The 22,747-nt window shown below is 47.6% G+C and overlaps 3 protein-coding genes across 3 annotated transcripts; 1 reads left to right on the forward strand and 2 right to left on the reverse strand.

Moving 5' to 3' along the window:
• Nucleotides 1-16,418: 16,418 nt before the first annotated feature.
• LOC120700908 (cuticle protein 38-like) lies at nt 16,419-16,826 on the forward strand. Its single transcript, XM_039985107.1, has one exon. It carries the CDS (start codon nt 16,419-16,421, stop codon nt 16,824-16,826), a length of 408 nt encoding a protein of 135 aa, XP_039841041.1.
• A 1,338-nt stretch (nt 16,827-18,164) lies between these two features.
• LOC120700909 (putative pentatricopeptide repeat-containing protein At5g08310, mitochondrial) lies at nt 18,165-19,518 on the reverse strand. The gene is made up of 6 exons (XM_039985108.1): nt 19,373-19,518; nt 19,145-19,197; nt 18,725-19,030; nt 18,444-18,610; nt 18,252-18,303; nt 18,165-18,184 (listed from the first exon to the last, which is right to left on the reverse strand). The coding sequence occupies exons 1-6, from the start codon at nt 19,516-19,518 to the stop codon at nt 18,165-18,167; spliced, it is 744 nt and encodes a 247-aa protein (XP_039841042.1).
• A 1,393-nt stretch (nt 19,519-20,911) lies between these two features.
• Nucleotides 20,912-22,287, reverse strand: LOC120701454 (putative pentatricopeptide repeat-containing protein At5g08310, mitochondrial). Its single transcript, XM_039985490.1, has one exon. It carries the CDS (start codon nt 22,200-22,202, stop codon nt 20,934-20,936), a length of 1,269 nt encoding a protein of 422 aa, XP_039841424.1. The 5' UTR covers nt 22,203-22,287; the 3' UTR covers nt 20,912-20,933.
• Nucleotides 22,288-22,747: the final 460 nt, after the last annotated feature.

Genomic DNA, 22,747 nt, shown 5'->3' on the forward strand with positions numbered 1-22,747 from the left:
GAGGGCCGCGGCGAGAGCGGCGTCGGCCTGTTGCCCGCGGAAGGCGGCGGCGGCGAGCGGCGCATGTGACACCTCAGGTGTTAGCACCTTTAAATCCAATCAATGTACCTTAGTTAAAGTTAAAAGAAAAATTTGAGAAATTAATTTAAAGAGAAAGGATCAAATAAAAGACAAATCATACAAAAGAAATTAAAGGAAAAAGAAAAAGGAGTGAAAAGCTACTCAAAATTAATTCAAAAATGTGCACAAAAATTTTGTTGGCTCATGAGAGGTGTTTCAATTGACATGTGCTCAATTGAACTTCAGCCAAAATCAATTCAAAAACTGAATAAAACTAAAGTCCTTTTGTGCAAATATGCAAATGCACCAATAGTTCGAAATGTGAGTTTCAAATGAAAATTTGCATAACACGAAAGTTGTAGATCTTGAAAAGTTATGCAAAAGTGGTATTCAACACTTTTCCATTTGAGCCCTCCAAATAGGAGATAATTTTAGATTACCGAGAGGTCCCTGGAATTTCAGAAATCACATTTATGCCCTTATCTCCATCTCTCTCTCCCCCGGCTGCTCTGTTCGCGCCGCCCGCCGTACGCCGCCGGTGGACTTCGTCCACCGCGCGCCCGCGGCCAAATGGACCCGAGGAAGCCTCTCCGCGCCACCTGGCCCGCCCCTTGGCACCCTCCCACGCCCACACGCGTCCCAGGCCGCTTCCCGAGCCGCCACGACACCCCCGCCATGCGCCGCGCCGCTGCCGCTCCGCCCGCTCGCCGTCGTGCGCCCCTGACCCAAATCGACCGCCCCCGGTCGCTCCATTCCTCACCCAGGAGCTCGTTGGCCTATAAAGACCCACAGAACCCCACAGACGCGCCCCTTCTTCCCCTTCTTCCTCCTCCCGCCGCTCCGCCATGGCCGCCGAGATCCCGCTCGCGCGGACCGGCTAGCCCAGCCCCACATTGCTCCCTCCGACCACCGCAATAGCTTCGCCACCTCCTAGATACGCTCCCCGCGCGCGGAATCGAACCCAGACCCCCTCCCGACGCCATTCCCTTCTTGCGCCGCCGCCGGCGAGCTCAGGCTCACCGCGGACCGGCCATCTCCGGGGAAGACCGAGCCCGACAGCTACCCCAGAAGCATCCACGAGCTCACGCGGTGCTCGTGCGCGCCTTGTTCCCCTACCCCAAGCCCTCCTTCGCCTCCAGCGCCGGCGAACCGAACAACCGACCCGCCATCAACGCCGACGAGCTCGAACCTGTGCTCCAAACGCTCGAACGTCGACCAGGGTAGGTGTTCCTCGATCCTTTCTCCCCCACGCGCCTCCCCGTGGCAGCCCCGGTAAGCCCTGCACCGCAGAACACCACCGGCAAGATGCCACGGCGGAGAAGGCCGGCGAAGGACCCGGTTGTAATTTGTTTTTTTCGTTCAAGGGTGTCTCTGCAAGATTTACAGTGTATACCAGGGAACTTCTAAAATGCGAAACAAATCACAGAAAAATCAGAAAAATGCAAACTCAACTGATCTGGAATCCTTGTAACAAAATCTACAAATTTTGTAACATTCACATTTGCAGAAACTCAACCGAATTTAATCTAGGGAAAAGATTAAGAAAACCACCTTATGCATGTTCATGAAGTTATGCTCATCAAAGGACATTGATTTTTGGATATGTTATAACTAATGGGATGCTAAGATCACAGTAAAAAGATGACACCAAACCAAAACAGTTATCGGGTTAGAACAATCAAGATTCTCTAATCTGTTGTTAGCAATCTCGATTTAATTCTGGAAAATATGTGCATGAACTTGCTCTGAAAATTTTACTACAGTCTTGTGCCACTGAATCCCTGCAAATCTCAAAAATTCAAATTTATTAGAGTTCATTTGCTATATACCATGATTTATGCTTGTTTAATCAACTTAATTCCTCATATATAGTTGTTATGCTCAGAAAAATCCATGTTTATTTCTGGAGTCTCTTTTTAGCTCTGTGTCCCTATATAAAAATTTTGAGCTGCAGTTACAGAATTTTGCCTTGGTGAATAATCGTGCTTAACATCTTAGGGCTAGATTTACTATTTTTGTTCTGAGAAATCTACAATGTTTCTGATCTTTATTTTTGGGCATGATCTTGCTTAGAGTACGTTCTACCCTTGATAAAAAGTTCAGATGCAATACTGGTCAAATGCACCTTGATAAATTTATGCAAACTCATGCTAAGTTAACTGAATAATTAATTTATCATAGTGAGTTAAATCTTGAAAAATTTTCTGAAGTATGTTTATCTCATGAATAGTCTCTGGTAAAAATTTTAGAACCAAATCCTCAGTAAAACTTTCTGTAGAATTAATCTTTATAAATGGCTTGCTGTTTTTAATCTTTTTATCACCTCTGCTATATAAGTGTATAAAATCTGGAAAAATTGCAGTACTGAGTTCATGCTTTGAAGTTGCTTGCATAAAATTTGTAGCATCAGAATCCATGTGGAACATTCTGTACAAAAATATGAAGTAACTAGAGTAATCCTTTTGCATGATTAGTTATAGTTTTTGCTTTATGGTTAAATGTTGAAATGTATACCATAATTACTTATTTTGAATCTGAGTTACTTTAGTGTTCATCACTAGCTCTTTAGTAGCTGTGATGTTAAGAAATAATGAAAGCATGTTATGTGTTGAAATTAAAAATGAAAACCCAAAACCCCACTCATTCATGAATAACCATAGTTATGCTTACTACTCTATAAACGATTGCCCATGCATTGAAATGTGAAATCGGCACTAAAATAACTTAAGTGGACTACAACTTTATCGTGAAGGAAAGAAATTGTTATCCATGAATAACTCATAATCTTGCATTGCATATAGAAACGGTTAATCTCGCGGACGGAGGCTACGAACTGGTGCCCGCGGACTCTCGTGCGGAGCAGGAGATTAATCTGAACTGTACTAACTTGTCTCAAGACCTGGGCCAAGCCCCCGAAGTTTTTCTGCCTGACAGTGCCCAAGAAGGCAAGCCCCGGAGCATAATCCCACTATTTTCCGAATTATCATTCAGCTATCTATTTATTAATGTACTGTAATATTTTGTTTTTCTGCATTTAAGTTTTCTAGGCGTTGATCGAAAACCATAGATGCATGATCCCTAGGAACCTATGTTTGATACCGGATCTTTTTATCGACTAGTTGCCATGCTAAATAGGTACGGTAGAAGTCGAGTGGTTTCCTGCCTCTCGCGAGCAAATAGGATTTGTACTGACTTTAATTCCTGTTGAAATGTAAGGACAACGGGCGGGGTTGTGTAGTTGTGATACCCCGCTGGTATAATCAAAAATGGCTAAGGTCGTGGTGTGTGGCTCATTTCGTTAAGCGTTTGAAAGTACTAGCCACATACCGAGAAATATGGTAATCGGTAAGCTTAAGTACCTGATTGGACCGGCGAGTGGAACGACCATTCACCCTCTTGGTAGAAGTAGGGTTATATTTTTTTTTGTCGCGACGTACGGGTGCAGAGTGGTCGGACTCTGTAGTCGGGGAGGGTGACCCGGATCCACGGACTGGAAAGAAAGGGGAAAAGTAGCGTGGGCGGGAGCGAAGTCAATCCCCATGCGTGTGGTCTAGGTTCCCCTGGCCAGGTTGAAATTCGATTCGGAATCGTCCGCCTCTCACGGCATGAGATTGCTTAATGATTTCGGTCACATAGAGTAACAAGTGGAACAGGATGATGATAATACTGCTGGTTGATTAAATGGTTGCTCTACCATGTTTGAGTAGAGTGAGTTGCAAATTTAGAATGGTTAATTCCACTAGAATCTGGCTAAGTAAAACCTGAAAGTAAGGATCAACACTTAGCGGAATTTTTGGCAAACAAACCCTACCAACCAAAAAGCCTTGCATGTCTAGTTATCGGACTATGTTATATCCGGAGAAGGGTCAGTCTTGCTGAGTATTAGTATACTCAGCCTTGCTTGTGGCACTGTTTTTCAGGTACTAACTTTGAAGATCTGTTTGCGAGTCTTACTTGGCCTTGTACTCTGCCTCCGGGTTGGTCGGTTGAGTGGGATGGCCCTTCAGCTAGTGCTAATCACCCTCCCGCTGAGTGACGCATTCGTACGGGCTTTACCGATGCGTCACGTTATTTCGTTAATTATCTTTTAATGCTTCCGCTGAACATGAGACTTAAATAATTGAGTAGTTGGAACTCCGTAGTACTGTGCTACTCTGAACATGGTTTGTAATAAATTTTCTTTCCGCTGCAATCACTCTGAGATGTATGAAATGGTTTGTGTTGTAATCTCTGGGCTCACCTTTGTGTGAGTGTTGTCTGCTGATCCTGGAATAGCGTGGCTTTTATCGAGGCTTCACTCGAGGAACTACCGGTGAGTGCCAAATTGGGTCAGAGTTGCTTAGCAACGAAGATCAGTGCACCCGGGCCCAGTAGTTTTGGGTGGTTCCGCCACAGCTGGCATCAGAGCTCGCAGACAGCCTACCAGAGATGGCAACCTCGGTTTTCAAAACAACAATTTAAAACTTGACTTCAAAACTACTAAAGTTTTTGAAAGAGTTTAGGATCTCCAAGGACAAGTCTAGAACGTAAAGCCCTATGGGATCTTATGGGTATAATCAGGTGGCTTATTTTGTATGGCTAACTTCCAGCACATTACTTTTCAGTATTTAAATTCTGTAATCTAAATTCTGCAACTACATCATCGCCACGAAGGTATGCTTACTCAGTCAGCTGAGGGAGTCTGACCTTCCCGTCGGTGATGCGAGCCGAACGCTGGAGCTCAAGCAGTGGCCTACTTGAGCTGCTGCCCATATACCAACTTCGGTTAAGTATATGGGGAGTAATGGTTCGAAATTGGAATTCAATTCCCCGTCAAAGACGGTACTCAGTCAATACGTTGTTTCGATAACGTATGCTTAACGTTGTCCATACGGCGGTAATGGTATGGATGCCGATTCTATAGTGATCGGTAATGTATGGGGACGCTTTCGTGAGTGCTGGCACGAAAGGTTCATTTTATATACTGTCAATCTTCTGCAGGTACGCTAACTCGAAATCGAATTATAGGCTATCTAGCTATATCGAGTAGCTATATAGTGAGAGACGTAATATGTATGCCACCAAAGTCATCGCGTAAGACCAAGGTTACTTGGCAATTTTTCCTTGGTGAGGACGTATAGGTTCTGCATTCATTCTCAAAAAGGTTAGCAAATAAATCTCTGGAGAAATCGCAAGTAAATCAGCGAAAATACTATCCTACGGAGCATCCAGAAAGTCTGTAACCTGGTTTCCACGAATTTTAACCTTCTGATAAGTTACTCAAATCGACTTGGGGTAGTAAGACTAAATGATGTTTCCTAAGTTATCAAGCTGCTGTAAAAATTTGAGAATTTTTGAAGCCTTCTAGCATGGTATTTGTATTTTTGGATCAACCCTGTGTAAAACTGTAACTCTGAACAGTCTATACAGACGAAATTTTTCGACCATTATAAGTTGTTCAAACTAAAAATCGTTCAACATGAAAGTTGTAGACAACTAAGTGATGAGCTTACCATAAAAATTTGAAAAAATTTTGACGTCTGGGTTGAGAGTTATAGTCAAAATACACCCTCTCTGGACACTCAGTTTTCCTGGTTGACATCACTCTGAATACCTGAGCATATCACCCCCATGGAATCCGAATTGAGCTTAGTGATTACTAGGTGAATTGTTCCTTAATATCAGAGGGATCTTGTGTAAATTTTTGAGAATTTTTGAAGCAAGTTCTCTACAGTTTTGGCCATTTCTTTCACTGTTCCAGAGTTAGTAGTTCTTGTTACCATCAGCTGATCCATCGGTCTTTTGTTGGGACAGATGGAAGAGCTGCTGGTCGTTGACGCGCAGGGGCACGTGCACTCCGCCTGCCTGCACTGGGACGGGTTTCCCCGCCGTCTTTGGGAGCTTTTGAGTGCAGCCGGATACCTCCAGCCACCGGTTTACGATGGCCACGAGTTTGTGGAGGACGGAGTTCGTCGCTGCAGTGTGACGATGGTGATTCCACAGCACCCGCTCAACGGGTGGGAGCCGATCGTGACTCAGATGGTCGGTCACTACCTGTTGGACACCTGGGAGCTTACCGCCATGAGGGCGATGACCACCTTTTGCTCTTTGCGCCCTCTGGAGGTAGTTCTGACCGCGTTCGGGTTGTTCCCTGCACCTGACCCGGCAGACCCGCTTTGGCTCGACCGGATGGCACACGTGGACGTGGTCGCTACCCTTGACCCGGTCGGGGCACTTCGGACGACAGCGATGTGCTTGGACGGCCTCTACAGGCTTCACACTTACCAGAGTTACGCCGTCGCTCAGTTGGTGGACCACGCTCAGGCCTTGCACCTGGCAGTCCAGCTGAGAGATGGGCAGCTTCAGGAGGCTAGTACCGAGCTCGAGAGCAGGGCTACTCTTATCGCCCAGCTCCACGGCCAGGTTCACGAGCTTCAGGACACTGTGTCGGATCGTGACGCTACGATCAACTTCCTGGAGGACCAGTTTCACGACCTGCAGCTTGAGGTGGACGAGGCTCAGGGGCAGCTCCACGCGATACAGCACGCGCAGGATGCCCTTCACGCACCTCCCGACGAGATGCAGGTGGACGAGGAGGACGAGCCCCAGGAGATAGAGGGCGTTTCAGAGATGGACTCCGAGGACCAGGCGCCGCAGCCCGTACCGGTTGAGGTTCACACTCCCGCGGCGAGTGAGGCATCGGTCAACATGTAGACCGAGGCGCTGTTTCTTAGCTTTTGTAGACTCCTCTTAGTGTGGCCTACTTTTGGATCATGGCTACTGGGCTAACTTAGAGTTGAGTAACCCCCTTAGTACTGATGTTAGGAGTGACCAAGCAGAAATGAGAGCACGATGGATGTAATGAACCCCTAATGCTACTAGTGTTAATTATCAGTGATCTGCAAAAGGCTGAAGGCAGCAGCTAGTTCGAATTTTTATCCTCTTTTCCTTTCTGATTTAGCTCTTGAGTTGAATACCAAAGTTGTTCCAAATTTCATCAGGAACCTGCTCGCAAAATTTCAGCCCAAACGGGTTGGTATTGCAGGAGATAATCGCAAATTACAGAAGCTCTGTTTTCTGTGAAGCAGAAAAACCAGAGGAGGAGTAATTGAATTTTTCGACTACCCTACTTTGGAAATCTGACTTTGTGATGACTACCAAAGTTGTAGATCATGAAATTTCCTATCTCTTGTAAAAATTTCAAGTCCATATCATGTACCGAACTCCAGTTATGAGCGTTTTCGTATCGCTGGTTTTGCTGCACAACCTGATTAAGCAACTTCCAGTATTTCCATGTCATTTGAGTTGTATATTCCATTTGAAATGATGATAATGATGAGCCTAATGCAAAAGTACTCACATTTCAGATGGTTGGATCAACTCGAGGCACCCCTAGTGGTTTTGGAGCCGGAGGGAATGGCGATCCACCTCCACCTCCTCCACCAGTGGGTATTGCTGAGGTTCTTGCCGCCCAGACGGAAATTCTGCGGCAGCTGGTTCAAGCTCAGCAGCAACCGCGGGGTGGGCATCATGCTCATCACGCACAAGAGGCGAGCTACCAAGATTTCCTCAGTACTCAGCCTCCGCTGTTCAATAAAGCGGATGAGCCTCTGGACGCTGACGCTTGGATTCGCACGATCGAGTCCAAGTTTTCTCTATTGACTACTCCTTGTTCCGAAGCGAACAAGACTCGCTATGCCGCGCAGCAGCTTCGCGGATCAGCTCGTATGTGGTGGGATCATTACCACGGGATGCTACCGGCTGATCATGTGGTGAATTGGAATGAATTCAAATTGGCTTTTCGAGATCATCATATTCCAGCTGGACTTCTTAACCGTAAGCTCAACGAGTTCTTGGCCTTGACTCAGGGCACTCGTACTGTGGTGCAGTATGCCCAAGTATTCCATCAATTGTGTCAGTATGCTGGACATCACGCGGATACCGACGCTAAGAAGCGTGAACGCTTCCGTCGGGGCCTTAGTACCAAGTTACAGGAGAGGCTAAATCTTGTCCGAGCAGACTCATTCAATGAATTGGTGAATATGGCTATATCTCAGGAGGATCTGATTTCTGCACACCGCGCTGAAAAGAAGCGCAAGGCACCTGCTGGACCCTCGAGTGCCTCTGCACCGAGGTATCGTATTGTGCAAAATAACCCACCCGCATCCTCTCAGAAGGCCCCTCAGCCAGGGCGTTGGATTATTAGGCCTCCTCAACAGCAGCAGCAGACTCGATTCGGGTTTCCTCAGCAAGCTCGATTTGCACCTCAGCAGCAGCAGAACGGCCCTAGGCCGAATACTCAGCCAGCCGCTCGCCCTGATAACAATAACCGCTGTTTCCGATGCGGGAGTCCAGATCACTTTGCCAAGATGTGCCCCCAGGCGGGACAAACTCAAGGGCAGGCTTCTCGCAGGAACGATCAGAATAAGGGCAAGAGGCAAACCATTCAAGTCAGGCAGGGCCGACTTAACTTCACCAATCTTGCTGAACTTCCCGAGGGAGCACCAATCATGTCGGGTACATTCTCTATAAACCATCACCCCGCAGTTATCTTATTCGATTCTGGTGCATCTCATAGCTTCATTAATTCTAAGTTTGGAGCAAAAGTTGGTTTAGATTTTTGCCACACCAAAGGCTCTTATATGATATCTACTCCTGGTGGTAAAATAGCATCCAACCAAATGGTTAGAACAGCACCGCTTAAGTTGGGTAGTAGAACGATTTCAACCGAGTTAATCCTATTACCACTAGAAGGAATTGATGTTATTTTGGGAATGGAATGGATGAAAAGACATGGGGTAGTGTTAGATATCACTTCCCGAGCTGTCGAAATAAATTCTCCAACTCATGGTCAATCGGTTCTATATTTACCTCATCACCAATGCAACAACTCTTGTGCCTATGCCATGAAAGATATTCGTCTCGAAGATATTCCGGTAGTCCGTGAATATGCAGATGTGTTTCCGGACGATTTACCTGGTATGCCGCCAGACCGGGATATCGAATTTATCATTGAACTTCAGCCTGGTACCGCACCTATTTCAAAAAGGCCGTACCGAATGCCGCCTAAAGAATTAGCTGAACTAAAAATCCAGCTACAAGAACTTTTGGACAAGGGTTTTATTCGCCCAAGTGCTTCACCTTGGGGTTGCCCAGCATTGTTCGTAAAGAAGAAGGATGACAGTCTGAGGTTGTGTGTTGACTACCGGCCTCTCAATGCGGTGACCATCAAAAATAAATATCCACTTCCCCGCATTGATGTACTGTTTGATCAATTGGCTGGAGCAAAGATTTTCTCCAAGATTGATCTTCGTTCGGGTTATCATCAAATTAAAATCCGGCCTTGTGATATTCCCAAGACCGCCTTCTCAACCCGATATGGTCTCTATGAATATTTGGTTATGTCTTTCGGTCTCACCAATGCTCCGGCTTATTTTATGTATCTCATGAACTCGGTATTTATGCCGGAACTTGACAAGTTTGTCGTTGTTTTTATTGACGACATTCTGATCTATTCCAAAGATGAGGCGGAACATGAGCAACATCTGCGCATTGTTCTTCAACGTCTCAGAGATCATAAGCTGTACGCAAAATTCTCCAAGTGTGAATTCTGGCTGGACACAGTCAAATTTCTGGGTCACACTATATCTAGTGAAGGCATTTCAGTTGATCCCAGCAAAGTACAAGAAGTGATGGACTGGAAACCTCCTACTTCAGTTCATCAGATCCGCAGTTTTCTCGGCTTGGCGGGGTATTACCGCAGATTTATTCCGGACTTCTCCAGAATTGCTAAGCCCATGACAGAACTACTAAGAAAAGATGTCAGGTTTAAGTGGAACACAAAGTGTGATGAAGCATTCCATACATTGAGAGCACATCTAACCACTGCACCGGTCTTGGCTCAACCTGACAACAATAAACCATACGACGTTTATTGTGATGCTTCAGGCACTGGTCTTGGTTGTGTTCTAATGCAAGACAATCGGGTGATAGCTTATGCTTCCCGAGCTCTTCGGCCGCACGAGCTGAATTATCCCACTCATGATCTGGAACTAGCCGCCGTTATTCATGCTCTCAAGCTTTGGAGACATTATCTTATGGGCACTCATTGCAATATCTATACCGACCATAAGAGTCTCAAATACATTTTCACTCAAAGTGAGCTGAATATGAGGCAACGAAGATGGCTGGAATTAATCAAAGATTATGATCTGGAGGTTCATTACCATCCGGGCAAGGCGAATGTTGTAGCCGATGCGCTCAGTCGCAAGGTTCACTGCAATTGCCTATCAATGGAGTCATATAATGACACATTGTGTGCTGAAATGCAAAGGCTGAAATTAGAGATCATCCCTCAAGGTTCTTTGAATCATATTTCGGTGGAACCGACACTCTATGACCAGGTCATCATGGCACAATTACACGACAAAAGTGTTGGTATCATCAAGCAGCAAGTAGTAGCAGGTGAAAATAAATATAAGTGTTTCCGAGTGGACCATAAAGGAATTTTGTGGTTCGAGGATCGCCTAGTCGTTCCCAAGAATCCTGATCTGCGGAAACAAATCCTAGACGAAGCACATCTCTCTAAATTTTCTATTCATCCGGGTAGCACCAAGATGTACCAAGATCTCAGACAAAATTTTTGGTGGACTCGCATGAAGAGAGAGATTGCCAAATATGTCGCAGAATGTGACACCTGTCAGAGAGTGAAGGCTAGTCACTTGAAAGTTGCTGGAACTCTCCAACCTCTACCAATTCCATCCTGGAAATGGGAAGATATCAGCATGGATTTCATTGTGGGCTTACCAAATACTTCTCAGCACCATGATTCCATTTGGGTCATTGTTGATAGGCTCACAAAGACTGCTCATTTTATTCCAGTGCATACTGAATATAGAGCCAAGAAATATGCTGAGATCTATATGGATCGAATTATCTGCCTACACGGTATACCCAAAACAATTGTATCGGATCGTGGTCCTCAGTTCGTGGCAAGGTTTTGGGAGCAACTCCAAGAAGCTCTCGGAACTAAATTAATTCGAAGCTCAGCTTACCATCCACAGACTGACGGACAGACCGAAAGGGTTAATCAAATTCTTGAAGATATGCTTCGAGCATGTGTCATTCATTATGACAAGAACTGGGACAAATGTTTATCCTTGGCGGAGTTTTCCTATAATAACAGCTATCAGGCCAGTCTGAAGATGGCACCCTTAGAGGCCTTGTACGGTCGACGGTGTCGAACCCCTTTGAGTTGGTCCCAGACTGGAGAGCGTCAAATCTTTGGACCTGAATTAGTGGTCGAGGCTGAAGAGAAAGTAAAAATAGTACAAGCAAATCTCCGAGCAGCCCAGTCTCGGCAAAAGAGTTATTTCGATAAAAGAAGGGATCCTTTGAAGTTCATGGTTGGTAATCACGTCTATTTACGAGTATCCCCAACTCGAGGCGTTCAACGTTTCGGAGTCAGGGGTAAGCTCGCACCCCACTACGTCGGGCCTTATGAAATCATTGAAGAATGTGGACCCGTGGCTTATCGCTTGCGACTTCCTTCACGACTTGCCGCCATCCATGATGTTTTCCACATATCCCAACTCAAGAAATGTGTTCGAGTCCCTACGGAAATCATTGATCAACAGGAAATTTTAGTGGAGCCCGATCTCTCATATACCGAATATCCACTCAGAATTCTGGATCAAAAAGAGAGAGGTACTCGTCGAAAGGTGGTAAAAATGTATAAAATTCAGTGGTCTCATCACACTGAAGAAGAAGCCACTTGGGAGACGGAGGATTATCTTAATCGACACTATCCGGGTTTCCTTAGCTCTACCTCAGGTATATCATTTTCCCCACCTCAAATTCAATCATCCAATCTCGGGACGAGATTCTTGTTAAGGGGGGTAGGTTGTGACACCTCAGGTGTTAGCACCTTTAAATCCAATCAATGTACCTTAGTTAAAGTTAAAAGAAAAATTTGAGAAATTAATTTAAAGAGAAAGGATCAAATAAAAGACAAATCATACAAAAGAAATTAAAGGAAAAAGAAAAAGGAGTGAAAAGCTACTCAAAATTAATTCAAAAATGTGCACAAAAATTTTGTTGGCTCATGAGAGGTGTTTCAATTGACATGTGCTCAATTGAACTTCAGCCAAAATCAATTCAAAAACTGAATAAAACTAAAGTCCTTTTGTGCAAATATGCAAATGCACCAATAGTTCGAAATGTGAGTTTCAAATGAAAATTTGCATAACACGAAAGTTGTAGATCTTGAAAAGTTATGCAAAAGTGGTATTCAACACTTTTCCATTTGAGCCCTCCAAATAGGAGATAATTTTAGATTACCGAGAGGTCCCTGGAATTTCAGAAATCACATTTATGCCCTTATCTCCATCTCTCTCTCCCCCGGCTGCTCTGTTCGCGCCGCCCGCCGTACGCCGCCGGTGGACTTCGTCCACCGCGCGCCCGCGGCCAAATGGACCCGGGGAAGCCTCTCCGCGCCACCTGGCCCGCCCCTTGGCACCCTCCCACGCCCACACGCGTCCCAGGCCGCTTCCCGAGCCGCCACGACACCCCCGCCATGCGCCGCGCCGCTGCCGCTCCGCCCGCTCGCCGTCGTGCGCCCCTGACCCAAATCGACCGCCCCCGGTCGCTCCATTCCTCACCCAGGAGCTCGTTGGCCTATAAAGACCCACAGAACCCCACAGACGCGCCCCTTCTTCCCCTTCTTCCTCCTCCCGCCGCTCCGCCATGGCCGCCGAGATCCCGCTCGCGCGGACCGGCTAGCCCAGCCCCACATTGCTCCCTCCGACCACCGCAATAGCTTCGCCACCTCCTAGATACGCTCCCCGCGCGCGGAATCGAACCCAGACCCCCTCCCGACGCCATTCCCTTCTTGCGCCGCCGCCGGCGAGCTCAGGCTCACCGCGGACCGGCCATCTCCGGGGAAGACCGAGCCCGACAGCTACCCCAGAAGCATCCACGAGCTCACGCGGTGCTCGTGCGCGCCTTGTTCCCCTACCCCAAGCCCTCCTTCGCCTCCAGCGCCGGCGAACCGAACAACCGACCCGCCATCAACGCCGACGAGCTCGAACCTGTGCTCCAAACGCTCGAACGTCGACCAGGGTAGGTGTTCCTCGATCCTTTCTCCCCCACGCGCCTCCCCGTGGCAGCCCCGGTAAGCCCTGCACCGCAGAACACCACCGGCAAGATGCCACGGCGGAGAAGGCCGGCGAAGGACCCGGTTGTAATTTGTTTTTTTCGTTCAAGGGTGTCTCTGCAAGATTTACAGTGTATACCAGGGAACTTCTAAAATGCGAAACAAATCACAGAAAAATCAGAAAAATGCAAACTCAACTGATCTGGAATCCTTGTAACAAAATCTACAAATTTTGTAACATTCACATTTGCAGAAACTCAACCGAATTTAATCTAGGGAAAAGATTAAGAAAACCACCTTATGCATGTTCATGAAGTTCTGCTCATCAAAGGACATTGATTTTTGGATATGTTATAACTAATGGGATGCTAAGATCACAGTAAAAAGATGACACCAAACCAAAACAGTTATCGGGTTAGAACAATCAAGATTCTCTAATCTGTTGTTAGCAATCTCGATTTAATTCTGGAAAATATGTGCATGAACTTGCTCTGAAAATTTTACTACAGTCTTGTGCCACTGAATCCCTGCAAATCTCAAAAATTCAAATTTATTAGAGTTCATTTGCTATATACCATGATTTATGCTTGTTTAATCAACTTAATTCCTCATATATAGTTGTTATGCTCAGAAAAATCCATGTTTATTTCTGGAGTCTCTTTTTAGCTCTGTGTCCCTATATAAAAATTTTGAGCTGCAGTTACAGAATTTTGCCTTGGTGAATAATCGTGCTTAACATCTTAGGGCTAGATTTACTATTTTTGTTCTGAGAAATCTACAATGTTTCTGATCTTTATTTTTGGGCATGATCTTGCTTAGAGTACGTTCTACCCTTGATAAAAAGTTCAGATGCAATACTGGTCAAATGCACCTTGATAAATTTATGCAAACTCATGCTAAGTTAACTGAATAATTAATTTATCATAGTGAGTTAAATCTTGAAAAATTTTCTGAAGTATGTTTATCTCATGAATAGTCTCTGGTAAAAATTTTAGAACCAAATCCTCAGTAAAACTTTCTGTAGAATTAATCTTTATAAATGGCTTGCTGTTTTTAATCTTTTTATCACCTCTGCTATATAAGTGTATAAAATCTGGAAAAATTGCAGTACTGAGTTCATGCTTTGAAGTTGCTTGCATAAAATTTGTAGCATCAGAATCCATGTGGAACATTCTGTACAAAAATATGAAGTAACTAGAGTAATCCTTTTGCATGATTAGTTATAGTTTTTGCTTTATGGTTAAATGTTGAAATGTATACCATAATTACTTATTTTGAATCTGAGTTACTTTAGTGTTCATCACTAGCTCTTTAGTAGCTGTGATGTTAAGAAATAATGAAAGCATGTTATGTGTTGAAATTAAAAATGAAAACCCAAAACCCCACTCATTCATGAATAACCATAGTTATGCTTACTACTCTATAAACGATTGCCCATGCATTGAAATGTGAAATCGGCACTAAAATAACTTAAGTGGACTACAACTTTATCGTGAAGGAAAGAAATTGTTATCCATGAATAACTCATAATCTTGCATTGCATATAGAAACGGTTAATCTCGCGGACGGAGGCTACGAACTGGTGCCCGCGGACTCTCGTGCGGAGCAGGAGATTAATCTGAACTGTACTAACTTGTCTCAAGACCTGGGCCAAGCCCCCGAAGTTTTTCTGCCTGACAGTGCCCAAGAAGGCAAGCCCCGGAGCATAATCCCACTATTTTCCGAATTATCATTCAGCTATCTATTTATTAATGTACTGTAATATTTTGTTTTTCTGCATTTAAGTTTTCTAGGCGTTGATCGAAAACCATAGATGCATGATCCCTAGGAACCTATGTTTGATACCGGATCTTTTTATCGACTAGTTGCCATGCTAAATAGGTACGGTAGAAGTCGAGTGGTTTCCTGCCTCTCGCGAGCAAATAGGATTTGTACTGACTTTAATTCCTGTTGAAATGTAAGGACAACGGGCGGGGTTGTGTAGTTGTGATACCCCGCTGGTATAATCAAAAATGGCTAAGGTCGTGGTGTGTGGCTCATTTCGTTAAGCGTTTGAAAGTACTAGCCACATACCGAGAAATATGGTAATCGGTAAGCTTAAGTACCTGATTGGACCGGCGAGTGGAACGACCATTCACCCTCTTGGTAGAAGTAGGGTTATATTTTTTTTTGTCGCGACGTACGGGTGCAGAGTGGTCGGACTCTGTAGTCGGGGAGGGTGACCCGGATCCACGGACTGGAAAGAAAGGGGAAAAGTAGCGTGGGCGGGAGCGAAGTCAATCCCCATGCGTGTGGTCTAGGTTCCCCTGGCCAGGTTGAAATTCGATTCGGAATCGTCCGCCTCTCACGGCATGAGATTGCTTAATGATTTCGGTCACATAGAGTAACAAGGGGAACAGGATGATGATAATACTGCTGGTTGATTAAATGGTTGCTCTACCATGTTTGAGTAGAGTGAGTTGCAAATTTAGAATGGTTAATTCCACTAGAATCTGGCTAAGTAAAACCTGAAAGTAAGGATCAACACTTAGCGGAATTTTTGGCAAACAAACCCTACCAACCAAAAAGCCTTGCATGTCTAGTTATCGGACTATGTTATATCCGGAGAAGGGTCAGTCTTGCTGAGTATTAGTATACTCAGCCTTGCTTGTGGCACTGTTTTTCAGGTACTAACTTTGAAGATCTGTTTGCGAGTCTTACTTGGCCTTGTACTCTGCCTCCGGGTTGGTCGGTTGAGTGGGATGGCCCTTCAGCTAGTGCTAATCACCCTCCCGCTGAGTGACGCATTCGTACGGGCTTTACCGATGCGTCACGTTATTTCGTTAATTATCTTTTAATGCTTCCGCTGAACATGAGACTTAAATAATTGAGTAGTTGGAACTCCGTAGTACTGTGCTACTCTGAACATGGTTTGTAATAAATTTTCTTTCCGCTGCAATCACTCTGAGATGTATGAAATGGTTTGTGTTGTAATCTCTGGGCTCACCTTTGTGTGAGTGTTGTCTGCTGATCCTGGAATAGCGTGGCTTTTATCGAGGCTTCACTCGAGGAACTACCGGTGAGTGCCAAATTGGGTCAGAGTTGCTTAGCAACGAAGATCAGTGCACCCGGGCCCAGTAGTTTTGGGTGGTTCCGCCACAGCGCATCCGCGGGAGACATCCCGAGGCCAGACCATGCGGGATCGGCGACGGCGGCGTTGATGGCCCACTTGACCGCAGCGACCGCGATGCGGTGGGCCTTAGAGGCGGTGGCGGCCGCGACTGCGGAAGCGGCGGCGGTAGTCGGGTCGACGACCTACGACTGTAGGGGGCCCACCGCTGTCCTGGCACCCCCGGCGCCCGCGGCGCTACCTGCAGCGGCAGCAGCAGGCGGATCGGGCTGCAGCAGGGGATGGGGCAGCGCCTGGGGTGGCTGCAGGCGGTCCACGGCCACGGCCCCCGCGCCCCCGGCGCCCGCGGCCCTGCCTGCAGCGGCAGCAGAGGCCGGATGGGCTGCAGCAGGGGAGGGGGCGGCGCCTGGAGCGGCTGCAGGGGCATGCGACTGCGGCCCCCGCGCCTCCAGCGCACGCAGCCCCGGCGCCCGCCCCTGCAACGGCCACGGCAGCGCCGTCGGGCACAGGTTCGAGCAGGGCTAGGGCGGCGGCAGGTCGGGGCATCCGGATCTGGGGCCAGGCGGCCGGGCCGGCGGCCGACACGAGCCACGCACCTGGCGCATTGCCGGCGGTGGCAGCAGCAGCAGAGGAGGAGGGGAGGGGAGGGAAAGAGGAGGGGGGAGGCACCGGCGGCCAGCCATGGTTGCCTGCGGCGGCGGCTGGCAGGGGAAGGAGGAGAGAGGAGAGAGAGAGGCTAACCCTAGGATAATGATACCATGTAGGAGGGAATAATGGATGTATTCCTCCAACCCTAGAAGGGTGGGTGTATATAATTCCTATACATGGGCCTCTAGATGGGCCTCTATACACATGGGCTCAATATACACCAACAAATAGAAAGACTTAGTACTCTGCATTTAAGCAACCAGAAGAGAATGGATGAATATGTAGTATAGCTATTCTAACTGATGCATGTTCATTACAGTTTGGATACAAGCATCAAGGAAAACAAAACAACAAGCTGAATCATGATGAATTAAAAGGGGTATTATTCAAGTTTTAATTACTTAAAACTAACTCAAGCTAAAGTAAAAGGGGCAGTACATTACATAGTATTTCAAAACAGACATCTATTCTCAGATATAGTATGATCAAAACATGATAACTAGTCCAATCTTACTAGAATGTACCCATCAAATCAAGATACATGACCATGAAACCACCTATTTAGATATGTACCTATTTACATATTTGATAAAACCATTTTTGTTAAGGAGTAGAGTAAACTCATCTCTTTTTCTCTCTCAGATACGCATGAGATCTGCGTATCACTGTATTAAGAGGTGAGAAGACCAAAACACAACAGCACATGACCTTACCAAAATATCGACCAAGAATGACCAATGCTATCCTACAAAGTAAGCTCATCAGTAGTGAGGAACAGGAAGAGGAGAGCATTCCCTTTACTACTCATTTCGCTGATAAAACACAAGGAATGATGTCAGAAAAGTTGTTTAGGATTGGGCATACCTTGAAGGTCGATTAAGAAAGTTCTTCCCACATAAAGATGTTGCATGAAGCATCAACACGTGTAGACAAAAACAAAGTAAAATATGCACAAGTTGGAATCTCAAAGCTGACATCATGACTCTTTAGTTAGAGATAAACTTGAGAAATACAGAACCCGTACCAGCAACAGATCTCATTTGCTTCCATCTTCATTGTGTATAGTTTGATCCCCTGAAACTAAATACTTATCTATAAGTATTTTGATATGTGAAGACATTCTTCCATCTTTAGACAGCTCCTCAACTGCTTTAATTATAAAGCCTATCATTTTCATATTATTACTGTGCACCACATATTTTTGGAGAACTTCTTTCAAAAGATCACATCCTTTGCTGGCATATCCAGGTGATATCAAAAAGTTTATGAAATGTAATAGGGAAAAAATATCTAAGTCATAACCTTTCGCCTTCATCTCTTCATAGTAGCTCAGTGCTGTCTCTATTCGATCACACTTGCACAATCCAGTTACAAAAGCAGTATATGCCCATTAGGAGCGCAACTGTTTTCCCTCATTTTGCACCACAAAACAATGGCTTCATCAGGTCTTCCAGCACTACAAAGTCCATCTATCAAGGTTGTATATGTAACAACCGTTGGTGGCTTCTCTTCATCACTCATTTTATTTAAGCAAGCGATTGCTTTGTCAATCCTGCCAGACTGGCTCCAAATATCAATCATAAGATTGTAGGTAACTACAGAAGGGAACAGACCCTTACTCAACATTTCTTCCATAATTTCTTGTGCCTCATCAAATTTACCTGATTTTCGAAATCCGTTTATGAAGATATTATGTGCTACCACATCAGGAAGATAATATTTGGATGAAATGTCACGAAAAAACTCCAGTGCATTGTCTATCTCTCCAGTTTTACACATTCCATTCATGGCTGCAGAGTATGTGACAATGTCAGGAAGAAAACCCATTATAAGCATTTCATCAAGAAATTGCAAGGCTTCAGTTATCTTGCCACTGAAGCAAAGCTGCTGCACCATCTCTGTGCAGTTCTTAATACATGGTTTGTGCCCATTTGTCCGCATCTCCCTCAGTAGATCAATGGCAGCACTAGGGTCTTTTCTTCTAGAAATTCCATGAAACAAAGAATTGTATGTGAACACCGAGGGTTTCAAACCAAGATCCTTCATTTTGTTAAACATCTCATATGCTTCATCAAGTCTATCTAAATTGCACAATTCAAGTATCAAATCATTAAACATCAAAAGCTTTCCCTTGTAATTGAGCCCAATCATTTCCTTGGTGAGAGCCAAGGCCAGATCCAGTTTCTTAAACATACAAAGGCCGCACACAACAATGTTGAACGAATCACAGTTCGGTTTAACACCTTCACTGAAAACAAACAGATGCAAACCACCAGTGTTATCATTACTAACCCTTACCCCGGCTCGCGTCTCTCGCATCATCCTCGCGCGGGCAGCGCGGGAGACCCAAACCCTAGCCGCCTGCCCCTCTCTCCTGCTCCCTCCCGCCGCACCGCTGCCTGAGCAGGCCGCCGGCAACTCACGCGGCCCGTGGGGAAGCCGGCGGCGTGGCCTCTCCCCTCCTCTCCGGCTGTTCTGGGCGGGCGCGACCTCCCAGGGCCCCCGGAGCGAGCTTGTTGGTACAGGCCGCCCCCGCGGCGGCGGAGGCTGAGGCCTTCAGATCCGGCATCGTCCCGGGCGGATCTGGGGACTGCGCGGCGGGGGTGCGCGTTTCTGTGGTGGGACGCGGAGTGGGGGTTCGACGGCGGCAAGAGGTACTAAAAGACGGCGGCGGCGGCGGCCTCGGCCGGCGCTGGCGGTGGTGCCGTCGCGGTGGCTCTTGTGGTGCCTGTGGCCAGCGCAGGACATGGACGGCGGTCAGTGTAGGGGCCGGGGCGCACCGGCGCGGCCCATGCGCAGGGACGGCGGTGGCGGCGGTCTGCAAGGTGCAGGGCATGGTAGGCTCAATGCCGCGGGAGGCCCTGTGTGGGGGACGCCATGTGGCTGGCCGCTCTTGGCCATGGTGGTCGGGAGGTGGTGCCGGCGGACATCTGCATGGCGGCAGTGGGGACGGAGGTGAGATGGTGGTGCTCCCCTTCTCCTCTCCTCGACGGCTGTGCGGTTTCGGCGTCGCCTCGGTGGCGGGGCCGGGTGGCTTGCGCTGGATGCTCCCAGCACTAGTATGTTCTCGCGGTGCCATGGCGGCATTGTTGGGATGTTCCGGGCCATCTTCCTAGCAGAGGAGTTGCGGAGGCAGCGAGGAACTCGTTTGCTGTTGCTTGTCTGTATACATGCGTAAGGTGCGGTGTTGATCCGAGTGAAAGCCTTCATCGGCACTCTTGCGGGTGGTAGTGGTGACGGCGGCCTTGGGGCGTCGTTTTCCCCGTTGGGGGCATCAACATGAGGAGCCGTATCCTGAAACATGGGGTCTTGGGGTGAAAACTCGGTCCAGGCTACTGGACGAGCGACGGCGGCGCCATCAGCGTCGCACCCTCCTTGGAGGCGCCGCTTACGGAGATTCATATCAGCTTGTGGCAGTGTGGGGGGTGGTTTGGATGGCCCATGTGCAGTGGCAGAGGAGGTGCGCAAGGTCTTTGTGTTGGTGGCAAGGTGCAGAGGGCTTATGGGTGCTAGAGGTCTTGAATCGGCACGCATGGCAGTGGTGACCTTGGTGACGGTTGGGCGGAAGTGATGCTCTCAAAGCGGTTTCAGATATCTGAGTCCTTGGCAGAGGAGTGTGAGGCGGTGGGAGAGGCGAGGCCCCCACGCAGAGTGGCCGGGATCAGTGTTTTTCATTGGTGCCGTGATGGGAGTTTCCTGCTGTCGCAATGTTGGATTAGGGATCGACGATCGTGGGTGTGCGGTTTGAGGGTGATAGTCCTGTGGTGGAGGAGTCCCGGTGGCTGCTCGGGCTTGCAGCGGGCTGCGGCTTATGGCGTGGCCCAGCGTTGGTGACGACGGCGCAGCTTTGATGGCTTACTTTCAGCTTCCCTCCCAGGTGGTGGTGGTGTAGCGTTGTGTGTGTGTTTGTTTGTGTGGTGTACGTTTCGGCGCGTTATGTACGAATGTTTCTCCTTCTTAAATGACAGAGCAGTGCTCCTGCTTTTATTTCAAAAAAAAATTACTAACCCTTTGACCACCACGCACCATAGACCTGAGCAACTGATAAGCTGCTTCTATGTCTCCACTATTAACAAACCCTTCTAGAACTACGTTATATAATGAGACAACACTACCGGGTTTCATATGCTCTGCATTTCCATTGATGAATGGAAATACAGTAGTGAAATGTCCTTCACTACAGAATGTCTCAATTATCTTTTTGAGTAAACGGACATCAGGAACGACCCCGTTCCTTTTCATTTCCTCGAACAAGTGCACTGCCTTCCCGATCTTGTTTCCCTGACACAGACCCTCAATTAACACACAGTACAACGCCAAATCCACACAGAATCCATATGTGCCCATCTTGTCAAACATCTCCATGGCCATGTCGACACTGCCCTGCTTGGAAAACCCATGGACCCGAACACTCAATGTCTTCTCACTTGGCATCATCCCCAGTGCCTCCATCCTCCCAACCAGCTCAACCGCACTATCTGCCTTCCCCCACTTTCTGAACGCCACCACAAGCATCGTCAGCACGTGTTCATCAACCCATCCCCTATCGCTCATCCTCTGGAAAACGGCATTTGCCTCCTCAGGGTGGCCCGCGTTGCAATAGCACTGCAGGAGTGAGGTGAGCGTGTACCTATCAACGCTCTCATCACCACACCTCGCTACCATCTCACGCAACCTTGCCTCAACATCATCCGCGCGACCAGCCTTGGCAAGCGCGTAGAGGAGGCAGTTGTACGTGTATGAGTTCGGGGAGCAGCTAAGTGTAGTCCTTGCCGCATCAAAGACGCGGGCGGCAGTGTCGGGGAGGCCAGCGGCCCCAAGGCAGCGTAGGAGGAACCCCAGTGCCCCGGGTGTCATGGGGCAGCGCGAGGAGACCGCGTCTCCACCAAGGCGGTCAAGGTGCGCGCGCTGGTGTGGGGGCAGGAGGGATGCCATGGCATTGAGGGAGTAGCAGGAGTGGCGGAAGCCCGGCTGTTTGGCGGCCCAGTGGAAGAAGTCGAGAGCATGACGCCAGGAGGGGAGGGGCAGGATGACAGACTCCGCGGCGGGCGGCGAGAGATGCGCGGCGAGGCGGCGGAGACGAACCGCATCGCGGGTGGAGCTCGGGCGGGAGAATTCGTCGAGCAGGTGGAGGGTGAGGAATGACGGGGAGGAGGGGACGGGCGCGGGTGGGGATGCGGCTGCTCTGGTGGTGGTGAAGGGCTGGAGCAGGGAGAGCGACGAGCGTATGCGGCCGAAGCGGCGGAGAGACATGGGGATGGCCGGCGTCGAGCTTGGGCAGTGTATTGGCGGCGAGAGCGCGGCCGGGGGCAGGGGGCGGGGCGGCTCTAATTTGATACGTGCAGCGCGATACGAGTATGCGACAAATTGACAAGTTTTGGGACTTGGCCGAGGGGAGGAAGACGGACAGAAGTACAGAACGCGCCACTTAGGGATGAAAACGGATCGGATACGGACGAATATCACTGATATCGTATTTGTTTTTATATTTGTGTTCGAATACGGATCGGATATAGATAGTGTTAGTTTTTGTCGGATAAGATTGTAATAGATATCGACATCATAAAAATATAATTTTTGAGCATTCAGATACGGATCGGTTACAGATATTGGATACTCGAAATCGGATACGGACGAATGAAAACCCTTTCAGACCACATCGAATTCGAATACGATCGGAAAATATCCGTACCATTTACATCCCTAGCGCCACCTATCACGCTGTAGACCAGCGCGCGACCCTGCTCCTTTCCTTCTCGAGGACGATAGGGACAGGGATATTTTTCTTTTTTTCTAGG

The sequence above is a fragment of the Panicum virgatum genome, chromosome 3K (genome assembly GCF_016808335.1).
Source record: "Panicum virgatum strain AP13 chromosome 3K, P.virgatum_v5, whole genome shotgun sequence".
NCBI lineage: Eukaryota > Viridiplantae > Streptophyta > Magnoliopsida > Poales > Poaceae > Panicum > Panicum virgatum.